Source organism: Hylaeus volcanicus, chromosome 1 (genome assembly GCF_026283585.1).
Source record: "Hylaeus volcanicus isolate JK05 chromosome 1, UHH_iyHylVolc1.0_haploid, whole genome shotgun sequence".
NCBI classification, from domain to species: Eukaryota; Metazoa; Arthropoda; class Insecta; order Hymenoptera; family Colletidae; genus Hylaeus; species Hylaeus volcanicus.
The window spans coordinates 29,314,134-29,337,105 of NC_071976.1; the positions used below are offsets into that span (position 1 = coordinate 29,314,134).

The following is a 22,972-nucleotide window of genomic DNA, read 5'->3' on the forward strand; positions in this document are numbered from 1 at the left end:
CCACGCTACTCAGCCACCGATTCCGTCCGACAATTTGAGGCGGCGACCGTGGCTTCAGTCGTTTGCTGCACAATGGCGCGATCGGTTTGTGCTTGCTCTTACTGCTGCCGCCGTCGTTTCTGAGCGGAGGGTCGGCCCAAAACGTTGGACCGTCCGTTGCGTGGGATACAAATCTCTCTGCACCGTCTCCCTCGTTCCGTAACCGCTCAGCTCTCCACGTTTCTCACGAAGACATCTCGTAGTCTACGTGACGAAAGAGGAACATCAACTCGACGGCTGGTCGAACACGAATCGCGCGAGTCGTGAGGAGAAAGACACTACCAACCACCATCCAGGTAGAAGCTAACAGGAAGAGGCCAGGTTTGATCCAACGCACGCGCGCTATTCGAAAATCCAATACACCCGGTACCATCCGGGAATTCGTTTTTCGAGCAGACGGCGGTTTGTCAACAACGTCTTTGGGGATAAATCGACTACGTCTGACCGTTTCATCATCCCAGACACCCGTTCAGGAACGTACGGCGACAACAGGAAGAACATTATAAAGGTAATACATGCTTGTCTCGCTGTACGCCAAACATATTCAAAGAGAAAGAAGGGAAAGCATCGCGAATTGTGTACGCATTACACGTATATTGCGTATTGACCTCGCGCGAGTACAGTGCAAAGTGCAGTGATTATTATTGACGCGTACCGGATCGATGCCAGGCTCTTTACTCGTATCATACATACATGTATATGTATTTACTTTGGTGCGCTATGCCCCGATAGCAATGCACCCCTGCTCTCGTTTCCTATCAAGTCGTTTACTTTCGTAATTGACAATTTAATCAATTGGAATTTTAAACTGACGCGAGAGGCTCGAAAAGTTGACGGTTAACATCCAGGGTCGAATCGATGCAGTGGTTTTAGGAAATCTTAATTCGGAACTGACCGTATCTATAAATTGTCGGGAGCAGGCGTGCCACGACTCGAATAAGTGTCTGTAGGCTTCCATGTCTCCAAAATCGAAACTGTAATTTGTTGTCATCAGTTGATCTCTGTTCAATTCGCATTAGGAAGTTTGACGAAGGCCCGACGCAACCCATCGACAGAAAGTCATGGACTGCGTGAGCGGACGTATTAGGCAATTTATTTCGCGGTATTGCGTCACGTTCGCGCGCTATTAATGCAACCGGTGCCCGCAATATCGCCGTGACAACTGTGAAACTCCGCCATTTTGACCTTACCGAAGGATATCTGCTCTCTGCTGTCTACTTGGTAGTGTGCGTGGCTAGTGTTCACGCGTTTCGACACGCGCAACCCCGTGGACGCAATGCTTTACTAAATTCCCAGCTCGCTATTTCGTCAGATTCTCGTTCATTCAATAAACGTGGATAGGGGACACGGAAAAGTTCCAGGGCTCCTCGATCTGTCGGCACATGACTGACTTTATGTTCGAATGTCATTCGTTGCGCGATCCGAAGATAACAATGTTTTTCAACAAATCGAGAAATCTAACGAATGTAGTCGGCATTGATAATTTTTTTACGGCAGTTTACCGTGTTATATGTACACGAATATCGATTATTTTCGCTGTGAACAAAGTATCGTGAAATTCCTAACCTAACCTAAAACGTATGTCACATGTTTAAGGATGATATAAAATTGATATTAAAATAGCGACGAAAGTGCAACGATCTGTAGTGGACGAAGGCAATGTAGATTAAAATTAGGAGATCGTGAACGATTCGTAATTTGACTATAAGACACGTGGGTCTTGTTTCATAGCAACTGGTGTTTTCGTTTCGTTATTGACTCGATACATTTAATTAAAAATTTCAGAACTACGCGAAAATACTTTTTCTACTCAACTTCGCAAAACTTTGTTTACTTAAATTCAGCTCGTAAATATACGTAGGAAGATGTTGGCAAACATCATTCATCGATTCATCGATGTCGGGCATATCCATTAGATGTATCAGTAAATCTTGAGATAAAAATGACGAATTAGATTTGCGATCGACCATTGATTATCTTTCCAAGAAAACCAGTGGGGTGAACACTTGTCACACACATCCCTGATGTTTGGAACGGCAGGAGTTTTGCGCAAGTGCGTTGATATCATCGTAATGGCGCGTTTCGCGAATATCCCGATAGTCGCAATTTGTGACAACGATAAACTCGAGCTATATAGTCAATTGTGTAATACGAGTTTGTGATTACAAGCTTGGATTTTTTTTTTCTATTTTCAAGGTTAACGTACGTATATGTTATTTGAAGGCTATAATAGGTAGAATCTAAACGAAACTGCATGTCGTGGTAAATAAATATGGTTGCCGGTAACTTGTAATTTTGTCTCAATTTCGAATTCTCGTGGTCTCCTCGCGACGAATCTCGCATTGCATACCGTCAAGGACTCGGAATTTACATATCCTCGAGTTTCGACAGTCGTTTTTGGCGAAACAATATTCACAGAAGGAAGATTACACTCGTTACTTTTGTCAATACAATTAATTATGACAAATCATATTTAACTCTTATTTTAATTAAATTCATATAACATTCTTTATATGAAAACATTTTGAAACCTACACCACTATTTAGGTTATGTATAGATTCATCGTAGTCTACATATTATATTGCATTCAATATGAGACCAGATTGAAAAGTTTGAAAGCTTCGAATGTTTTTACTTAAACTACAATTATAAACGATTGAACGTAAACATAGAACTAATTTCCACGCTTAACATAAAGGGTAACTGAAACGAGACAATAAACTGTACGCGAGTTACTATCTGTCACGCGTAATAAGATAAAAATAGACCAGAAAACCTTCGATATAAATTCGGCTTGCCATTAGTGGCGTTAATAATGCCCGAGGGATTATCTTGCATCACGTTTTATCATTTTTCTGCAACTCGGCTTCCTTGGCTGGATAGAACGTTAAGGCGCAACAACCGCCTTATACCGATATCCCTGACCTTACGGTGTCCCCTTCTCCATAGAAATTGCGCACAAGGCAGGACGAATGTCGAAACGTCGTCTTTTGAAATTGTCCGTGAATCACATAGAGTTAATGAACGGAACTCTTGTCGTTCGAACTCCATTACGAATACGGTAAATAAATGAAGAATTTTACGCGTATAGTATTGCGTTGTAGGTAGATCTGCAACATTGGGTATCGGAATCAGCATTTATCCAAGGATAAATGCTCGCTTTTTACCTCGGATAACTGGTTATAGAAGTATCCGTCATTTTTTTTCTTTGTTACTCACGCAAGCGATCCTTCATCACGTGTGGCGTATATGTATAGAAATACGTACTTTAATTCAGGTTATATTTGAACACGTTGTTCTGATGATAAGTTGAACCAGTAGTTACCATGGGAAATAGACTATCTGTCGGTAAAGTGTTAAGATTGACAAAACCATTATTGTAGTGTTTATTATATCGATAAGCGATATCCTTAAATATTCTCTAGAAGATATTCGATTGGCCCATTTCGTTAATGTTTTATTTTCTTCTATGTTGCAGAGCCTTCTTGAAATACGGTCCTACTATATCAGATACGATCTCCGTCCAAGGATCCAGCGGTAACACGAAGCAACGCTGCATGGGCCCAAGCACAAGTGATATTCTTAACTATAGTTAACTCGTATCTACTACGGCGTTCTTATCCATAGAGCTTTCAGTCGTTAATTCGGCCCGTTGATAATCGATGACTGTCGCATCTACCACGTTGGTAATCTTGTGACGTGAAGTGTGTTCATGGAATTTTTCCGTTTAACGGTCGACTGACAATAATTACGATTTTTAAAACTGTTCGGATCCGATGGAGCGCACGCTCGCTGCCTGAGACTAGAACTTTTGTTGCGTATAAAAAAAAAGAAGGAGCAATAAACGAAAGCAAGTCGTTGGTGGTAGTGTCGCGAGTGTAAAAGAAAAATAACGGTGGGTGCGTGAAAACGGCACAATATGAGAGTGACAGCCGCCGCCCGGCAGCATCCTCTACATCTGCAAGTGACTCGCACCAACAATGGAAAGTTTCTGTTCTGTCCGAACAATAACCAGGAGATCAGTCAACAGCCTACGAGCGACGAGACGAACCCGGTGCCGGTAGTCTTCCCTAGTTACGAACCGTTGCCCACCGATCATCATGGACCCGCCATACTTGGTGATCGGTATCTGCTTCTTGGTCCGGCCGAGGGGAGCGCTCTGTACCGATGTGTCGACGTACACAGCGGTCAGCAGCTCGTCGCAAAGGTGAGTCTCGAACGTTCAACCTTGTCTATTCGCGATATTTATTAGAATAGGGTTCTTCGATGCGACGTGTCCTTACGGTAACAAGCTAAAACTATAGACACTCTAATCCGAGTCACGAGATAGAACGTCAAGGTTAGGTCGGATTCTGTCATTTTTCAGCTATTTCTTAATTTTTACATTTCGTATATATACATATAAAATTCTGTTATTCGTTGAACGTACTTTTCATAGTGTAATCCAGATTGGAACTTTTATCAAGCGAAGAACACATAAAAAATTGTAGATGTTTCATTCCGTTATTTGCCAATTAGCCAAGTTAGCTGGATGTGAATGCCGCAATAGGCTCGGTGGATAATTGTGCAACCCTTGTCGAGTTGCACTTGAAACAACAATAACGTTACGCTCTACGTATTCGTTACATCGAAGAAATATCAAGTTGCACCCACTATTCAAATTACTCGTACTTATTTCGGTTTAATCGCATTTAATAAGGTAATTGGTTAATTACACCTACGTGGTCGGTTTATTGCAACTTCCTTTTACACATTGCACAGTTTATACTTGTTGGGAATTTTCTTTTTTAAAAATTCAATACCATCGAGAAGTTCACTCTTGTAATTACAATGTAATTACAAATGTATGCCTTTCGATTTTACTAAAAACACGAAAGACATGAAAAATTTAAGTGATTCTAATTCGATGGCCACTATAATAAAAGAGTCCCAGCCTAGAATCAACGTACACAGAATAGTATCCGACGGTAAAATTCTTTTAACGTTGCAGTCGACGTAGGAAAAAAAAGAAGCAATCAGCGGTTTCGAAACGTTTCGTGTTTTATCCTTGATAGAGCAAACGCATCCTGCCTCCAGGATATATGTCACGTAAGACTCGAAGGCAGGTGTGCAACAACGTCGCGGAACATGTCCAATAAAAGTATACACGTTTGTATCGATGAAAATCACCTTTCTAAACTGTCGCCCGCAGGCTTTTCGCCTGTATTCAGGTCGGCCGCGAGCGGTTCACGCGTTATCGGTCGATGCCACCGATACGTAACCCCGGATGGGAAAAATTTGGTGTGCTTTATTTTGGTTCGCGCTGGACGACGCGACGGTCGCTTGCTTCTTGTTTACGATAATGTGCACACTCACGCTCCGACGCTCGATTTATCGTGCACGCGAATAAACGCTTTTGTTGATGTTAGTGAGAGAGATCGCTTCTTGTCGTATTTGTTGAGACTAAACATCCGCGTAAAGGGGATATCCGGAATCGGAAGTCGAGAGCTATGAACGGTGCTTCATGACGACTGTCAGAGTTAATATTTACGAGAGAGCATGGTTTTTAGAGCGTGTCCTCGACCGCGCAAGTACGGTTACACTGGTTAGAAAAAGTAGCGGACCTCCTGTATGTCATCCGGTCATCCGGTGCCGTCTTCTCGCGTAACAAACGACCGTTACTTCCATTGTCGTTGCTATTTTATAGGACCCATCGGTATTAAAGCGTGCGTGCGTGTCACTCTCTGAGAAAAGATCCTCAGAATGTTCTTGCGTCAACCTTCACCGCGTTTCTCGCAATTAAATCCCGCGGTTGTTGCATTTCTAATGAACGTTGCTGTTTTAAGAACGCAAACCTTGGATGGCGCAATCTTTACCTTCAAACACGAGAAATTGTTTTTAGAGTTACACGCGGATGTAAAGTTGCGCGAATATTTTGTACTTATTTTGAGACCAGACCTGGCCATTTTTTGTGTGATATCATTTATGTACGCGTATGTATATATGTATACGTAATAATTCTCGAAAATACTGCATTATCATTGAACACGGTTTTCCATTCTTTGCGTTAATTTCTCTTGAAACCGATAAAACTGTTCGCGGAAATAATTTACAGAAGACAGAATTGCAAACAAGAGAATGATGGATCAGTGTCGACATTGCCTGACAGTGACTGTAGCCACTACCTGTATTCGATTAATCCTTTGAGACTCGGTATCTTAAGCAGCTGTTCGTTTCGTGTAGTCACACAATGGCGTTTATAACATCCTTGTTATAATCACCGTAGCATTAACGTTTCGGAATCATACGGCATTAGTCCAACTATGCTTTCGTGAAAGAATTTTCATTGTTTTTTCACCTTCTGTTGCGCTTGCACCATGCAGAAATGCGAATAGACTATCCCGTCAGTGGTTTCCAACCCAGAGATGTGCGAAATCTTATTCAAATAATACAAAAAAAACTTGTATAGGAATTCAAATTGTATTCAATTTAACAATTATTTCGATAAGACTTTTTTGTTCGACGTGAAATATAATTTTATTGTATGAATTGAATAGTAAATTTGATTATTTAATGTTATTTTAACAAATAACATGATGCGAATTGTTTGTTTTCAACAATATCTCGTCTGTCTACCCTTATAATTTTGAAATATCGCGATATCCGTGTAAAATCTCAAGACTTAACAAAATTCCACATCTTCTTTTGAGAATCACTGTCGTATAAACACGTTGCACCCGGCGTAACCGATCGCGAAGTCGTCGTTTCCGCTATATAAAACCTCCTCTGAGGTTGTTGACGTAACTCGTCGCTATAATTCGACGTAATTTATTTGAGGTATTCGTGCATTTTGTTGTGCGACCAATCTTCCGGGTAGCATTCTATGCTTGCAACAAGAAACGACGAACGTGCTCCAGAAATTGCAATCGAATTACTTATCGCGTTAGAAAGTCTCGCTTCTGTTCACATTTTACCAAGATGTCTAGAATTTTCTATTTTGTTTCATTGCAGACGTTTGTGGGAACTTGGCATAGTAGGTTTATCGGTGAAAATAAGTAATGTCCAAACCGCGGATCTTTATGCAAATTTATATTTCATATTAAATGTCCCATATAACGTACCAAATAACTTTATCTCGATAGCTTCAAACGAAACACCTTATACATAAAAATAATATTTCTTTCCCTACTAGTTTCTGTCCACATTATTATAATGTAACTATGACATTAGATAACCACTTTCATACTTTCTGGTAAACGTCAGAGAACGCCATGATGTAAAAGCATCTGGTCATCTCGCATAGTGGTACTCTTCGCTCTAACTCGTGGCAAATTAGTTACGGTGATCGGCAGAGGGTTAGATAACAGCCTTTAGGCACGTAAACATCGTGAATTAAAAATTCCTCGACGAGCCACGCGTTGTTATAATTGTATCTACCGGAACGGTGCATTCGTTGCGCAGCTGCATACAATTTTCAATGGAACAGCAGTTATACAATGAAACGTCAGGACGTAACGGTTCGCTAATGTTCGGGTCGATCGAAACTTCCTCCGAGAGGCTCGTTGCGAGATATCGTCGACGTAACTAACCAAATTTGTCTACAGCCGAGTTTTTCGCTCCTCGGAAAAATTGGATCGCAATTGCAACGATCCGTGGATCGCTTTAACACTTGACTCGTGGGGTATAATCAAAATGACCCTGCTGATTGACGAAGGAGTCGCCGGAACGAGCTATAGCTATCAACTTTGCGCGCTTTCAGCCTAAACTTGAAACGAATTGACGAAAAGTAAAAGTTGAATTTAATTCTTATTGGTAATTAGCGTCGTTGGCTAGTTACTTTCGTAATAAGTTGTTCTAGAGTTAAGTTAAATACGACTACTTTATTAGTCAAGAGATAATTGCAGTGTTGTTACAACATATAGACCAATTGAAAGTAGAGGCAACGTTTTGAGTGTTATAAGAAATACATTTCCTATGCTAAATGTTATCTGGTAGCATTTTTTAACAGTGAAACCATCAAAGTAGTCCATTTGAATTTTTATCTTTGTTATAGAAACAGACCTGGGCACTTTTGAAATTATATTGTTTGTAGTATTGTTTAAATTGGTCGAAAATAATTATGAAATAAAATAACGCGTTAATTGTGAGATGATCGTACTTATATCTATTGTTTCGTCTTAGATTTCCTAGACAGTATTTCAACATTAAAAATGTTTTCCATATGAGGTAACCAAAGGAGAAAACAAGAATTTCTCTCGAATGATTTACTTTGTCCCAGAATTTTCCTTTCGGTGTCGCCGCAACGCGGATTGTACACAAAGCGAATACATCTCGTAAATAATATACGAACACGTTCTCGTAGGCGTCGTAACTTTTCCTAGCGTTGGTCACGATAACGTTATCTTCTTTTCCGCAAATAAACGCAGACCTATCCCACTCCCCGATTGCGTGGAAATCTGGTACGGAAGTGCACATGTTCAACAGCTTAATATGTCTCGGATTCTGTAGACCTAAAGGCGCCAACGTAAAGCCCCCTTTCTACATGCGCACGATGTGCAGTGACGGTTGTACAGTTTGCGAGGCCCACGGCAATAAATCTTGTGCAAAACAAAGCTGGTCTTCAATTAAAGGCGTTAACATGAATTCTTCTCTGTACAAAAAATTAACGAAAAAATATTGAAAATTTGACCTCCCGATGCGGTTTCCCCTCTTAATTCGTTTCTATGTAGGGGAGTCTCGTGAGTGACGATGTGTGAGAACGTGTCTACCGCACACGTTCTCACCATAGCAGCTGCTGTGCGCCGCGTTTCCATTAACATTTTACAATCGTGACGTTATACAATGCGCCTGCGCTTACATCACCCGGCTCGCGAACAAATACAAGGCTGCACCTTGCCTCACCTCGCCTTTACTTCGTCATATCGTCGCTACCCGTTATTCATAATCGCTTCTAAAGCCAGGGCCGTTTAATTTAATTGACGATTACATCGACTCAGGGCCTTGCGTGACACGCTTTCGCAAGCGCGTCCAGCTTCCGACCAAATTCAACGTCGGATGCTCCGACGGGTCCCCAAAAATCGTAACTTGGAAATCCGCGAACGTTTATTACGATTTTACACGAAATATTTGATAGAAGGACTCGTATTAAATCTTTTAAGCAAACTGTTAGAATTATTAAATAAAATATGACTGTAATTTGTATTCTTAAGAGGGGAAGCCTGGTTGTTAAATCATAGCTGTATTCGACGATTTCTTTTCCGAGAATAATTTACTTAACGGAAGATCTGTTCGCTGTGGTTTATTACGGAAAAATAATTTTCGTTAAAATTTTTTAGATAAAATAGCGACGTTGGGTTCATAAGAGAAAGGCCTAACAGTATCTTGGAACGAACGAGTTCTGTTCGACTCTCGTTCCCAACCAACATTGTTTGATATCGATCACCGAAGACCTACAGTTTTAGGTGGAATCTCAACCATCGAATTGGCCAATAGCACACAGGAGTTCCTAGACGGTTAACCGCCCAGGCACTGACCGCGTCCAGCGCAGTTTAACTTCGTCGTTGGCCTAAATAGCTCAATTGGTAGAGCCTGGTCATTCGAACGAAATACATGCGATCGTATATGCTCATCGAACTTAGGTCCAGTGCCGCGTCCTCGATATTTTATTTAAATTTCAATCTGGTATTGTTGTCCTTTCGAGATAACTTATTGTTTCTGGCCTAATCTTCTCAATTACAAAATCGCTTAAAAAATGATCGAATCAATGATATATTTTTCAACAATTTCGCGTCTCCTAAAGAGGGTCAAGCAAATGACCGAAAAGTCGACTATTCCCACATTCATTGTTCCCATTCGAGTCTATTTGACTGTCTGAACTTTCCGTGTCTAATCTGAAATCGTGATGTAACCGAAAACAACTGTGCTAAGAAGTCTGCAAAGAAACGTCTATTCCAACGGGATGAGCTCGTCGAAAACCGTGTCGCAACTGTTTTCGTCGAGATATGTTTACAGAGCAAAGCTATAAACGTTTGCTTTCTGGATTCATTTTTAAAGTGTTAGGATTACTAAAACGATTGGTCGATTAGTTTTGTGAGTTATCGTTCCCACGAATTGGAGAAATGTAGTTTAAAAAAAAAAAACAATATCTCACAAATTTTTATACGAAACGATTTGAAAAAATTAACAAATGTACTTTTATATATTTGGTCTCACGATGTGATTTCCCCTTTTAATTAAAGAGTTTCGCGAGTTCGACCTCGTTGCCCCCGAGGAGAAAAGTAATTTTTTGATCTTCGCGTTTACGATTTGCCCGAGGTCTTAGAATCTTCGGCCAACACGTAACGAAAACCATAAATCGCTCGCTGTCTGTCTGTCAGACGGCACAAACGTGGTTTGGCGCAATCGAAAGGCAAATTTGAAAGACCTTGTGAAAAAGTCTGTTGCGTTAGTCTTCTGACGAAAGACCGCGAAGCAATTAAAACTCGGAGTTTTCCGCAGTAAAACGAGCACTTGTGTCCTCTGCAAGCAGCGGGGACGCAAGCAGTATAAAAAAAGTTGGCGATAAATTTGTCTTGTCGATCTTCAACGAAGGCAACAATTTTTTTGTTATCCCACGCGTGTTGAAATAGAGGTTTTAGCAACGAATAATATTAGATTCGAATTTTTCTGTCCTTTTTGCACCGTGAACGTCGCTGCTCCTCAGCGATAGATGTTCGAGGATTCGAAAAGTAATGATCGATCGGCACCGGGCTCGATTTCGTAAAGAACGCACTGTGCCCTTATTAAACTAATGGGACTCGAGTTTCGAAACCGTGTCAGGTTTCGAAACGCGAGACGAACGACCGGACGAACAAAGTTTCAAAAGTAGCCAAGATTTCGTGTGCTCCTCCCTTATCGACTCGTTTTGCAAAATCCTCGACAAAGTATTTTTAACATAGATTCTTGTGCAGTATCCGTGTATTTTTATTCGCAATAACATCGAGATGGGATCAAAAACCCTTGAAATAATGGATTAATTCTCCCGCGTTCCATGTAACGAAAACAGCAAATCCGTGACACGTTTGTTCGGTGATATTCGATCGATCAACCGCGAGTTCGGTCCCTAATTAAGATAATTAGGCCTGTGGTTGGAAAAAACACCGTTCCTCGAGTATTCCGTAGCCGGATGCAATTGTGCAGACCTTGAACGTCGATCGTGATCGACATAGGACGACGGGTTGCGAAGATTCGCAACCTTGGGCGATTATTCTTCTTTTCTTTCAGTATTGTGTCCAAGGTTTCGACGATTGTCAACTCTTTTTCTTCGAGAAATGATTAAATTGACTTTCCTGTTCTAAATTTACCGCACGAGTCATTATCGTCATGATCCGCAAAAACGGTTGTGCGATCTTGTTTTCCAATATAAATTTCGGGTGATCGATGATCGACGGGTTTTGATCGCTCGTATCATGCCCACGATAAACGATAACTAAAAGCGTAAGTGATCGAACGATTATCCGTGATATATTTTACAGTACTCGAGCGTTGTCGCTGTAGGACGAAATTTATTAAAAGCATTCGCCAAGTACATTCGCAACCGAGGGTTGCGGATATTTGTGCTGTCTGCTCGCCGCGGATATCCGTATTAACCGGTCAATGCTAACGTACAATTATCTAACACAATGGCAGATATTGTGCGCGTTATTGAGAACGTTGACGTATGAATCGTATTTCTTAAAGGGACCTGCGTAAGAACTAGTTTCACGAGTACGTTATGTACAGTTGACAACCGTTTCGATCCTGTGATGAAGTAGGTAAAATTTGCATAGGGTGCAGCTAGCGTAATTCGTGTAACAGTTGATCGAAAGGATCCGAGGTACGTTGGACTTCTAGTTGTGTAATCTAAACGGTTTGTGACGACTGTAGACGAAGTTGAACGTACAAGATGGAACGACTGAGTAAAAATAACGATTTAGTAAAGGAACAACTCGATACGAATTTATTGAAACTCCTCTGTTAATTGTTTACTGCTTCATCTATCATCGCTTTTAAATTCATAGTCGTCGTGTACATGATTCTCGCATCTCATATCATTTTGAAGAACAATTTCATTATTATTTCAAATAACACATTATATATGTTATTCGAAATAACATTTCAAGTAACCATTTCAGAAGTGCCCGAGCTCATCCAACAATAATCATGGCCCGTTACCAGAGGTGGTCGTATCTAATTTGTATACGTGCAGATTCACCCGTTATCCCACTCCATTTCCACTGAATTACAGGAACCCACGGAACGACGACGAAAGAAAACGTGCGTACCTCGCGCGGACTTGTGAATTTGTCCTTCCTGTCGAATGATTTCCCAATCCTCGACCCCAGGTGTAGAGCGGCATAGTGACGCAACGGTTTTCCTGAATTTCAGGCGTTGACCGTGGGCGACAAAGGTTGCGAGGCACTACTACAGGCACACCTTCGATTAGAAGGTACCGGAGCGGCGAGTGGAGTTGCAGGCGTGGTGGAAGCGCCCGGAGGTCGACGGTATCTGCTGCTGGAGGGCCACCACGGTGACCTGCACGCCTACGTAAGGGCGCGCAGGAGATTGCGGGAACCCGAGGCTAGACGGCTCTTCCGGCAAGCGGCCAGGGCCGTGGCTACGTGCCACGAGTACGGAGTTGTGCTGAGAGACCTCAAGCTCAGGAAATTCGTCTTCGCTGACGAAGCAAGGTAAGAAGAGAGCTAATCAACCCATCCCTCGAACAAACCTAAATAGTCCTGTCCCGTCAGTTCTCTTGCTCTCAGAGTAATTAGGCTATCCGAGAAGGGAAAAATTGGAGAACATTATTATCCAACTGCGGGTTTTAACTATAATACTTACAAGAACTGCTAATAGTCTATATGCGTTATTATATACAATTATTATAACAAAATGTTGGTGTTATTATTAGACTGTAGACGTAAAAGAGAACGAATTTGTTTGATAAATTAGTTTGCTCCTCCTTCCTCCAATTACAAAGTTACATATATACAGTCAGTCTCATAGGTTCATTCATACCCTCTTTGTTTATTGAAGAAATTTGTTGTCTACTTGTAAATTAAAAAATAGGTTTGATGTTTCCGAATAAGTGCATGCTTTTTTCAGAGAACATGCATATGTACAGTGCAGAGAGTTTCTGTATCGATCTTGAGCCTAGAAGTAAGCATGACTTAAGTAAAAAGTAGGGAGATATTAACGTGACAAACTGTCTGCTAATTTGACGGGACTGTTAATGATACGATACGCCCACGTATCGTTTGTGGCATTCTTCGAGGAAGTGAGAGGACTCGCGTTACAGAGCCATGGAAAACCAGTTCGTATTCGTTTCATTTCCATATTCGCTTGTAATTCTTTTGCACCATCGAGTTACAGGGGAGATATCTTGGAAAAGAAGTGCCTTCCACGCCTACATAAATTAATTTCCCCTTCACCCAACACCGCACAATGTAACCCTCCTACCTTCGATGAATTCCGTTCTATTTTCTGTTTTTATTTCCAATCGTTTATCGCAGTTATCAGTTCGAAAGGTTATCGTTACCACTAGATATCGAATAGAGGCTTGGTTTATGCGTTCCTATTGTACACTCGTTCTTAAATCGAGATTGGTCGTTTGGTTCCTCCTCTTGACGTTTTACTTTCCTTTCGACAATAGTTTCAACGAAACGGTGACAATTTCTCAGAAAGCGATCAAAGTTCTGCGCGAAATGTTGAATTTCGTGTCTCTTGCAACGAACACTCGAAACGCGACTTATCGAAACATCTTTTTTTTATATGATTTCTCAACAGCAGAGATCTTTTCCTTGTTTTATTTAGACATTTATTCGTAACAACTTTGTGTGTAACTCTTGGCACGTGTCTCTCGTAATGCACGATCATTTCCGGTTTGTTTGTTTGTACATTAGCGATTTCGCGTACTCTTCCACGTGCAGAGTGCACCACGGATTAATAATCCTATAGCAAATGTTCGTAAGGATTCGGTTTTGTTCCAAAGGATATATAATTTTGGGAGGGAAGTAACATCGATAAGATGCCTTCGAAACTTTAACTTTCAAAGGTACGTTTTATAAAACAAGTTGGAGAGATTCTGTTCCTTTTTTGAAAATAACTTGGCAAATTTTCTTTAACGTCTTGAGGGATATTAACACATACAAACAGTCCTATCTCTACTAAAGAAATTTGACTAAATTAAATGATAGAATTGCAACTCGCGCCGGAAGATATCGCATCCATACAAAGATAATTCATCGGAAACGAATTCATGGAACGAGCGGATCGCGCCACGCCACGTCAAACTATTCGCTAGGCGTGTTCGTGATCGAACGTGACTTATTCGCGCGATACACGACGCACCTACGTGCAGGGCCATCTTAACAGCATCATGGGCCCCCGGCCAAATAGTGCACCGGGGCCCCTTAGCTATACAACTCGTAGAAATACAAATATAATCGTAGCTTAACTACGAGCTTAGCGATCCCGAGATACCCGAGCTTAGGGGAGTCAGCGGCCCCCGAACAAAATGTACAAAGTTCAAGATCGATGTGAAACAATGTAAATCTGACATGGAAAAACCATTCGTTTTCAAAATTAAATTCGTGCCACACGCGAATTCAACGTAGGATAAATTAACAGGAGGCGCCCAAGCAAGTGCCTAGCGTGCTCATATATTGACACGGCCCTGCCTACGTGTCTGTAGCAACAACGAGACTCCAGTGTTGTTTGCATGTGCTCGAATGTAAAGCCCACTTTACGCGGACCGTGTTTTCTTGCACGATTCCTTGCAGTCTGTGAGCAAGCCTGCATGTTGCTTGTGCATGATTTTCTTGATTGTGCCAGTGCAAAATATTTCCTGCTTGTTTCTAACGCGCCGCGTTTATTGGGCCAATTGAAATGCTAAAAATAATCGCGTCACGTGGTTCGGTCGTTTCAATTGGCCCGAGAATCACCAGTCCGCAAGGAATCGCGCAATAAAAGCGAGAAAGTAAACATTGTATAGGGATTTTTTTAGAACATTGAACTTTTGAAAAAAAAAAAAAATGAGGTGAAACTGTGGTAAACAAAGTCACACGACTCCCTAAACTAATCCAGAAGACCACCGTTTGCTAAGCCGCTTCCTGGTAGCAGTCGATAGCTCCAGAGGTACGTTTGGGCACGACGAATTTTTTAAGCTCAGTGAGCGCTCACATAGCGGGATACAATCAGTGGCAGTGGCCCTTCTGGATGCATCCAATGAAATCACCGATCGCGTGTCCACGCATTGATTACATAATTTTCATCTTATCAGTAAATGGACGATACGAAGATAATTTTCACCAGATAGATCGTTCAGCAAACTGTTCCCACTAAAAATTGACGCCAGAATCGAACATTCGTGGTTCGTGCGAGTCGCGACGGTGACGCGATAAAAGGCGGGAGAAGGAACGAGAGACCAAGAAACTGACATCAGAAGCGTGTGTGAGAACGCGTGCGCGTTAATATGTGTCGGTTGAGTTCGGTGTTGGCCAATCGTTCCTTGCGCTCGCATTCCTGCCGCTCGGTGAACTGCTCCCGCGCGTAGAATAACGAGAAGCGAGAAGGAAAGATCACCGAGATATAGGGGAGGAGGCGGAGGGGAGCCAGGGAATGTTGCAAGCCAGAAAAGCATATTGGTTCATCGGCTGGGTAGATTTTGAAATGCTGGTATAATTAGGAAACGCGTGGTTCGTTCCACCTCCCAGAACCCGAGTCCAGACATCTCTCCCTTGCGATTGCGTTACAGCGGTGTTTTTCAATCTGCGGGTCGCGACCTACCGATGGGCCGTGAAATCAATATTACGTCTGCATATAGTTAGTCGCAGCAAACAAAAACGATATAATTGAACACTATCGTCTCGTGCTCGCAGCTCTTGGCGATAAAAATCTCTTTTTGTCTTCACTTATAATTTTTTGTCCGAAACAATAAATAACATCAATTCGTATGTTAATTTAGCGAATCCGGTTGTGATATTTGCCGGTTCCAAAAATGACTCTGAAGTGTCGAAACGTAAATAAGTACTGGCTTATTCGAGACTGTAGAATTAACATACTTTAATTTGTATACATAGAAGCTTGTCCGCGAATAAAATTAATGGTTTTCCCGCGGAAACGATCGTTGGAAATGAATTTACGCGGTGGTTTCGTATCAATCGTTCGTTACAAATATGATTACGACGGTTGTGCCGCGCAATGCTGTACGTAACTATCGTTCTGTCTTGCGGCAATCGCGCTTATGCAAATATCCTCGTGTGTACCTCTCCGGCACGGATTTACATTAGCTTTTTTCGCTATTATGTATTGATTTTCTACGTCTTCTTAACCGTGAGCGTGCATATTCAATCGACAATGTTTCAATTCCGGTTTAAAGGATAGAAGCTTAGCTAGAACGGTCCGAAAAAGATGCATATTCAAGAACTTTTTGGGGACAAACTAAACATTTTTTAATAATAAATTATAGGGTATTCGAAAGAAGGTTCCTTTCTTTGTGTTTAAAAATATCTTAAATTAACAAAGTCGCCTGATCTCAGAACCGAGTTATGTGAAATTAAAAACACAAGCTTTCTTGAAGAAATCGTAACTTTCTTAATTAAAGATATTTTTTGATACTAAAGTTGCGACACGTGCACTAAGAAACGTTTTTCCGAATACGCTTAAATTTGTTCCCAACAAATTTTCCGTTTGTCCAAAGGAAATTCTGAAATATACAACTCTTTCTGACCGTCCTAAGTAAGCTTCCGCTCTTAAGCAAGTTTTGTCGTCGTTCCACGGCTATTTAACACACCGATTTCGTCGAGTAGGAGGAGATTGCGTTTTCCTTGTTCCATTTGGCCCGTGTTTATTACCGTCGTCGCAATCCGCACGCGGGACCAAATGTAAGGCGTCGAGTCTAATATGGAGACATACCCAAGTGTAACGCTCGCTTTTTAATGGGTTTTGCACAATGATAGTGATTGAAATACTGAAGATAATGATATATGATTTTAAGCACGGACGGTTAACCGTTTGACAGACTTTTAACGGTATTTCATGGAGTTGCATGTATCGCGTAATAAAAGCACCATGTATGCACAGACGACGAACCCTTGGCGCCATCGGTATAGAGAGTAATAATAGAGATACGAATAATGTAGTAACGAAACAGTAAATTGAACAAAAGCGATGTTAAAGAAACTAGGAACTTGAAAAAGAAATTTCAAGTAATTGCGTCAAATTAACCGTCTTGGTAGTTAATCAACCACTGAAAAAGGACTCGATGAGGAAGTTGTTGAAAACTAAGCGTCGCTATTGCATCTCGTCGTAAGCTTCTGACGTGTTTCTTTTGAAACAGTTCCGTCGGTGGCTATTGCCATCTAACTTGCGCGTGACGCGGTGCGATGACGCGAGCAGATACGTGGCGATATCCTTGTAAGCGACGATCTTCGTCTCTTCACAAAGCTTCGTCGTGAATTCTACACCGACGACGAGCCACAGCCTCTCGCGTCTAATTCTGGCGCACGACGCGATAGAATTCATTGGCATCAAGGTTCTTGACACTCGAGTTCCTCTGTCCCTCGATCCTGGACCAATCGATCACCTGATAACACCGGGCCAGAATTCATTTCCATTAAAGCCTCGTGCCGCTTTTGTTGCACCTCCTTCCGTTCCACCGACCGACGTACCGATCGATTGATCGAATCAACGATTTCCCGGATGTGCCTTTTTACGGAGTTCAAGTGTCTCGGCCAAGCTACCTGATAACACAAAGGGACGCATACATCGTCCACGCCAGGAGGAATACTTTCTTTCGACCGGAAGTCTTCCGAGCTCGTGTCTGCGCTCCCTTCAGATCGTTTCCTTCGAATCCAAGTTTTGGTACGATTAAATAAAATTAAATTAAGTACAATTAAATAAAAATGTTGCTGCTTCGACAGTGGAAGCTCAAAGGAGGTCGTAAATGGAGCCGAAAGTCGGAGGAGAGAAAAGGAACCGGAAAAGAAGGAGAGTCGATCGAGACACGGTCGTTTCTAAATCGCGCTCTCGAATGTAGTCCCTCGAGGAAATCACCGCGCTAGAATTCACCGTCGGGGTTCTTGAACCCACTGGCTGTCGTAGGAGTCGTTTGCTTACGAGTGAAAGTTTGCGAAGAAAGCTGCGCCTACGGCTATCCTCGGCTCGTCTCGTGCATCCGAAGCAGAGACCGGGTGAAACCGGGTTCCTTCTCGGAAACGATATCTCGAGGCCATTGACACTCACTCGCTCGGATTTTCAAGATCGTGTGGCAGCCGGGGCTCTCTCTTCCTTTCCTCTTCTCGGCTCGCTGAAGCGACGAAAGCCAGTGGTGCCCTGCGGAAAGTAGAGGATACCGGGGTTAATTTGAACGTTTCTGATCAAATAGCTTACTGTGACTTCGATGTATATCCTGTCCGTTTGCTAATAAGATAGACTGAGGATGTTTGTGGAAATTCACATTTTTAGAGATATGAAATTAGAATTGAAACTTATGGTAGTCGTTCTGTGAATTTATTTAATACAGGATTTTAAGAAAATCTCACGTGATTGTTCTTTAATTAAATACGAATCATATGATGATTTTTAACACAAACTCTTTTCTCCGTTCGTGCGTGCACTTCCCGAACGATTACGCCATTTCATATCGACCAAGTGTCTCGGGCGATACGAGAACGAGCATCGTGGAGAGCTTAAAGTTGCCCAAGACCCGAGAATATTACGTACGCGCATTCTCGGCTGTCTGTGTATTAAATGTATTCTAAGAACGTTACCTTTGGCAATAATTCGATTTCAATGTTTCTTCATCCCGCGACTTGAAACGACCGATACATTAATTTCAAAATTTCAGTGAACGAATGAAGCGAGAGAGAAATGAAATAAGAAGCACGAGTATTTTCTTGAAATATTATTAATATGAATTATATTAATTTATAACAAACCCCAGTAAACAGATCTTCTATTGACTCAACTATTTTCTAGAAAAAAATTGTCGAATTATGATTTCCACGCGTCTAAGATGACTTTTCCTCTTAAACGAAAAAAATCCTCAAGTTTCTGTTGAAAAGCAGTTTTCGAAGTGAAAAGAAACATGGTCTTAACAGGCGTTGCGTATCGATCGGGTATCGTAACCGGTGTGAGAAGGAACATCGTGGAAAGCTCCAAGTTACCCAAGAGACGGGAATATTACGTACACGCGCTCTCTGCGACTTCCGCGTTGCAGGTTGATCAACTGCCGGCCGGCACTCTCCTTTCTTTCACCGAGTCCTTTCGTTGTGCCCTGTTCCACGGTATCCGACGATGCCTCGTCGACGGTTTGCACACCAGGCGATGGCTCAATCGCGATGTCCTCTCGCCGAGTTGAAATACTTCGCCTTCGGGCGTGCACGCAAAAGGTTGCACGATTTCTTCAGCGTCTTCCTTTTCCCTTCGGCGTTTCGCGCAACGACTCCATTAAATTATTTATTACACGTATACATGCAACGATCACCTTCGTTTGGTATCATCCATCTGCAGATTCTTCATTAAATACATGTAGAATAATAATAAATAAACGTAGCAACTGAAATAAAATGTTTGATTTTAAATTGTGTGTATTTAAAGTTGTTTCAACGATAGAGATTACCAGCGACTTGTATAAATTATAAATTGGAAATCACAAATTTTGGTTTAGTCATGTTTTAGGCAGCACTTCAATATTCCATCGGTAGTAACTAACGTATCGATTTATCTACTTTCAGGACACGGCTCCGTCTGGAGAGCCTCGAGGACGCCGTGATCGTGGAGGACGACGATGACAAATTGACCGATCGAAGAGGATGTCCCGCGTACGTGGCCCCGGAAGTGCTACGCTCGGGAAGGGCCTATTCCGGCAAGGCAGCCGACATCTGGTCCCTCGGTGTTCTGCTCTACACGATGTTGGTCGGTCGTTATCCGTTCAACGACGCCGAACACGCATCCCTATTTGCGAAAATCTCACGCGGCCAATTCGCGGTACCCGAGGGTCTTACACCGCGAGCACGATGTCTGATACGTTCCTTGCTGAGAAAGGAACCGTCCGAAAGACCGTACGCCGAGGACGTACCGAGACATCCGTGGCTCTCGAAGCCCCTTCGAGTCTGCACGGCATCCAGCAGATCCTCGTCTCAGGATCAAATCGTACCAGAGCTACCTAACAATCCTCAAGACTGATTCTTCCGGGAGAAGAACGTATATTCCGCGCGCGCTGAAATCAGCTTTCCATCTTAATCCTCTATTTGGCAGAGAGACGTCAGGAACCGATGATAAACTAGCATAACATGGCTTAGATTCTATGCGACAAACCCGGGGTACTGGTAGTGATGGGATCAATCCTATGACGTAACGGCGAATTGAGTTATTCAGCACCTAGAAAGTATTGTAAAATTGGGGTGAATAGAAACACTGCTTTAAAAGTGTGTTAAATGATCAATCAAGCTTTGTTGGGAGATGGGTTTAAGGCGCAAAGTAACTCAATTTTTCGATACTCGTCAATATCGATACATATCAATTCCCAAGTACCTGAAATTCGATACTTCTTATTGAGTACTTCGGGATCGAATCATTTGAATGTCATCAATATGTATCGTATCAGTCTCACCACCACCCGTGGTTCGTGATACAACTAGAAAGGGAAAGAATGGCGGATTCTTCGTCCGAAAAGCGAGCCTTAAATGCGGAAAACAATGATTTTGTGCAAGACGCTGTTTCCGGAAACAGCCACTTTTGATGATGACTCATCGGCTACCCTCTTGTATCTGACTTTCTCAAGGTTTAACTCAATATTCCGCGTATATAGTACTGCCCTCCTAGTTGTCTTGTAGTCATCCCTCATAAATTGACGAAATAATTCATAAACTGAAAATTAAGATGAAACAACAAAACGAGGTGATTTATAGAGAAATTCTTAAAAATCAGTTTGTTTCGAAACGCAGTTCCGTACAAAACAAATTTTATTCCGCATGTTCGACTTACATTTCTATGAGGAATCACTTTCCCGTTTGTACCACAAATTACACAGAATATTGTATGTATATTGGCGTTTAAAACGACGCGTTGTTGTTCCTTCGCATGTGATGTTATGTAAATGACGTGTATCGGATAGAAACTCTTGTCTATGCTTTTGAGCACTGGCTACGCGTAAAAGCCATGTTTATGTAACGAAAGGATACCAAATAAAGGGTTAAATGTTAGCTGTCGCATCGAGGGATACTCCGATCCCGAAACTTGTTTTTGTTTCTTCGTTGCGACGTAAGAATCCGGCCTAGGATAAGAGTAAATTTCGTTGGAAAACATTGGAGAAGGTCTAATGGGAGATGATCGTTGCTTGAATTTTTTGTTAGTAGAGACCTACGAGCTGATAATTTACCATTAGGAACTACGATTCAATGAAATGTGATAAAAGAATCATTTTGTTTATTTGAAGGAGATTTAATATCACAATGATATTATTAATAATTTTTGGTTAAAAATTACTTTTTCCTTTATAGTAGACTCGTAGGTATTCGTAATTAAACTCTTTATGTATCGAACTCGTTGAAATGTTAAATTTGGTGTTATTAAAGAAAAGTAATTAAACGTCAATAATACAAAATTAATTCGTCATGAACCATAAGTAAATAGAAAAAAAAACTGTTTCTACCGACTATTTCGTAAAAAATAATAACCCTATTTATTACTGTCTGTTGCGCTGTATACCAATTTGAAGTAGATTTTTCCGAACTTTTTACACGTAAATTGTAATAATTTTCAACGAGTAATATTACAATTGAATTGTACCTCGGTTTGTGCCACTTTCCATTTTGAACGATTTCATATGAACATTATGAGATCGTGAAAACTCGATATCGATGGTAAACAACGTTAAACGATTAAACTCCTGATCTTCGCTGATGGTTTGGTTTGAAGAAAGTACCAAGTGTTCTTCTATTTGATATCTATACAAATTATTTTGTAACTCTGCAAAGTAAGGTTGTTAAGTGCAAGATTACCGAATGTGTGCGTTGAATATGAGTGAAAGAGACTATTTTCTTTTATATTTTCTAATGCGATTCTCTGTGCATTGAATGCGGTCGTTTCAGTGCACGATTCCTCGTATCATTTGAGTCAGGGTACAATGGTAAGAGCGTTCGCTGGCGCTAAAATGTATATAAGTTCGATCCACTAAGTCCTACTAAATCGTTAATTAGAAACATTAATAAAATGTTCTGTACATAGACAAATAAAGTGGCGTTCACGATAAATTGTTGCTCGACGGTCTACGTTTTATCGTATTTTAAGTTTCTACCGTTAATTCTTGCAATCGTTAATCCTTTTGAAGAATTTTCAACATTGATTGAACAAAAACATTATTATGTAAACAACAGTTGAAGGATCAAATTTCAATTAATTCCAGAAAATAAACGAAACACTTCAGATAAAGTAAAAACTGCACATTTGATGTAGTTAATATTTGTAAATCATTTACTAAATAGTATATGCTGCATTTAAAGTATTCAGATTATTCAGCAATAAAGAAATTTCATTCTTGTTATGCAAATTATGTAAATACATAGTATAATTGAGTCATTTGTTCGTTAAACCAACAAAGTTTTTGAAACATTTGTTAAATCGAATAAATTAAAACCATGTAGGAAATAACATGTCAGGCTACATAATACTAATGACGCATAAAGTGGTATGAAGTCGTTATTTTATGTAATTGATAGTCGTAAAATAGATAATACGCGAATTGTGTAACCAGATGTCGCTGTTAATCCAAAAGTTCCTATACATATTTATTACCAACAGTTACAGATGTTATTGTTCTGTGATGTATAGAATCTATACTATAGAGATCTATATACTGGGCATAGTGCGAGAGAGAACGCAACAGTGTGCAACCAGGATAGCGACTATTGACATCACGCCACCGAATGTTAA

At 41.1% G+C, this 22,972-nt stretch overlaps 1 protein-coding gene across 2 annotated transcripts in view; it reads left to right on the plus strand.

The window, feature by feature from the left end:
* LOC128875715 (tribbles homolog 2) overlaps positions 1 to 22,293 on the plus strand; it is a 27,929-nt gene extending 5,636 nt beyond the window's left edge. The window contains exons 1-4 of one of the 2 annotated variants that reach the window (XM_054121552.1): positions 65 to 547; positions 3,519 to 4,247; positions 12,425 to 12,726; positions 19,774 to 22,293. In XM_054121552.1, the coding sequence (XP_053977527.1) occupies positions 3,960 to 4,247; positions 12,425 to 12,726; positions 19,774 to 20,224 (1,041 nt within the window). In that variant the 5' untranslated portion in view covers positions 65 to 547; positions 3,519 to 3,959 and the 3' untranslated portion in view covers positions 20,225 to 22,293. Of the gene's footprint in view, positions 1 to 64; positions 548 to 3,518; positions 4,248 to 12,424; positions 12,727 to 19,773 lie in introns of those variants that run through there. The other variant, XM_054121561.1, reaches the window with a different exon arrangement.
* The last annotated feature ends 679 nt before the right edge of the window (positions 22,294 to 22,972 follow it).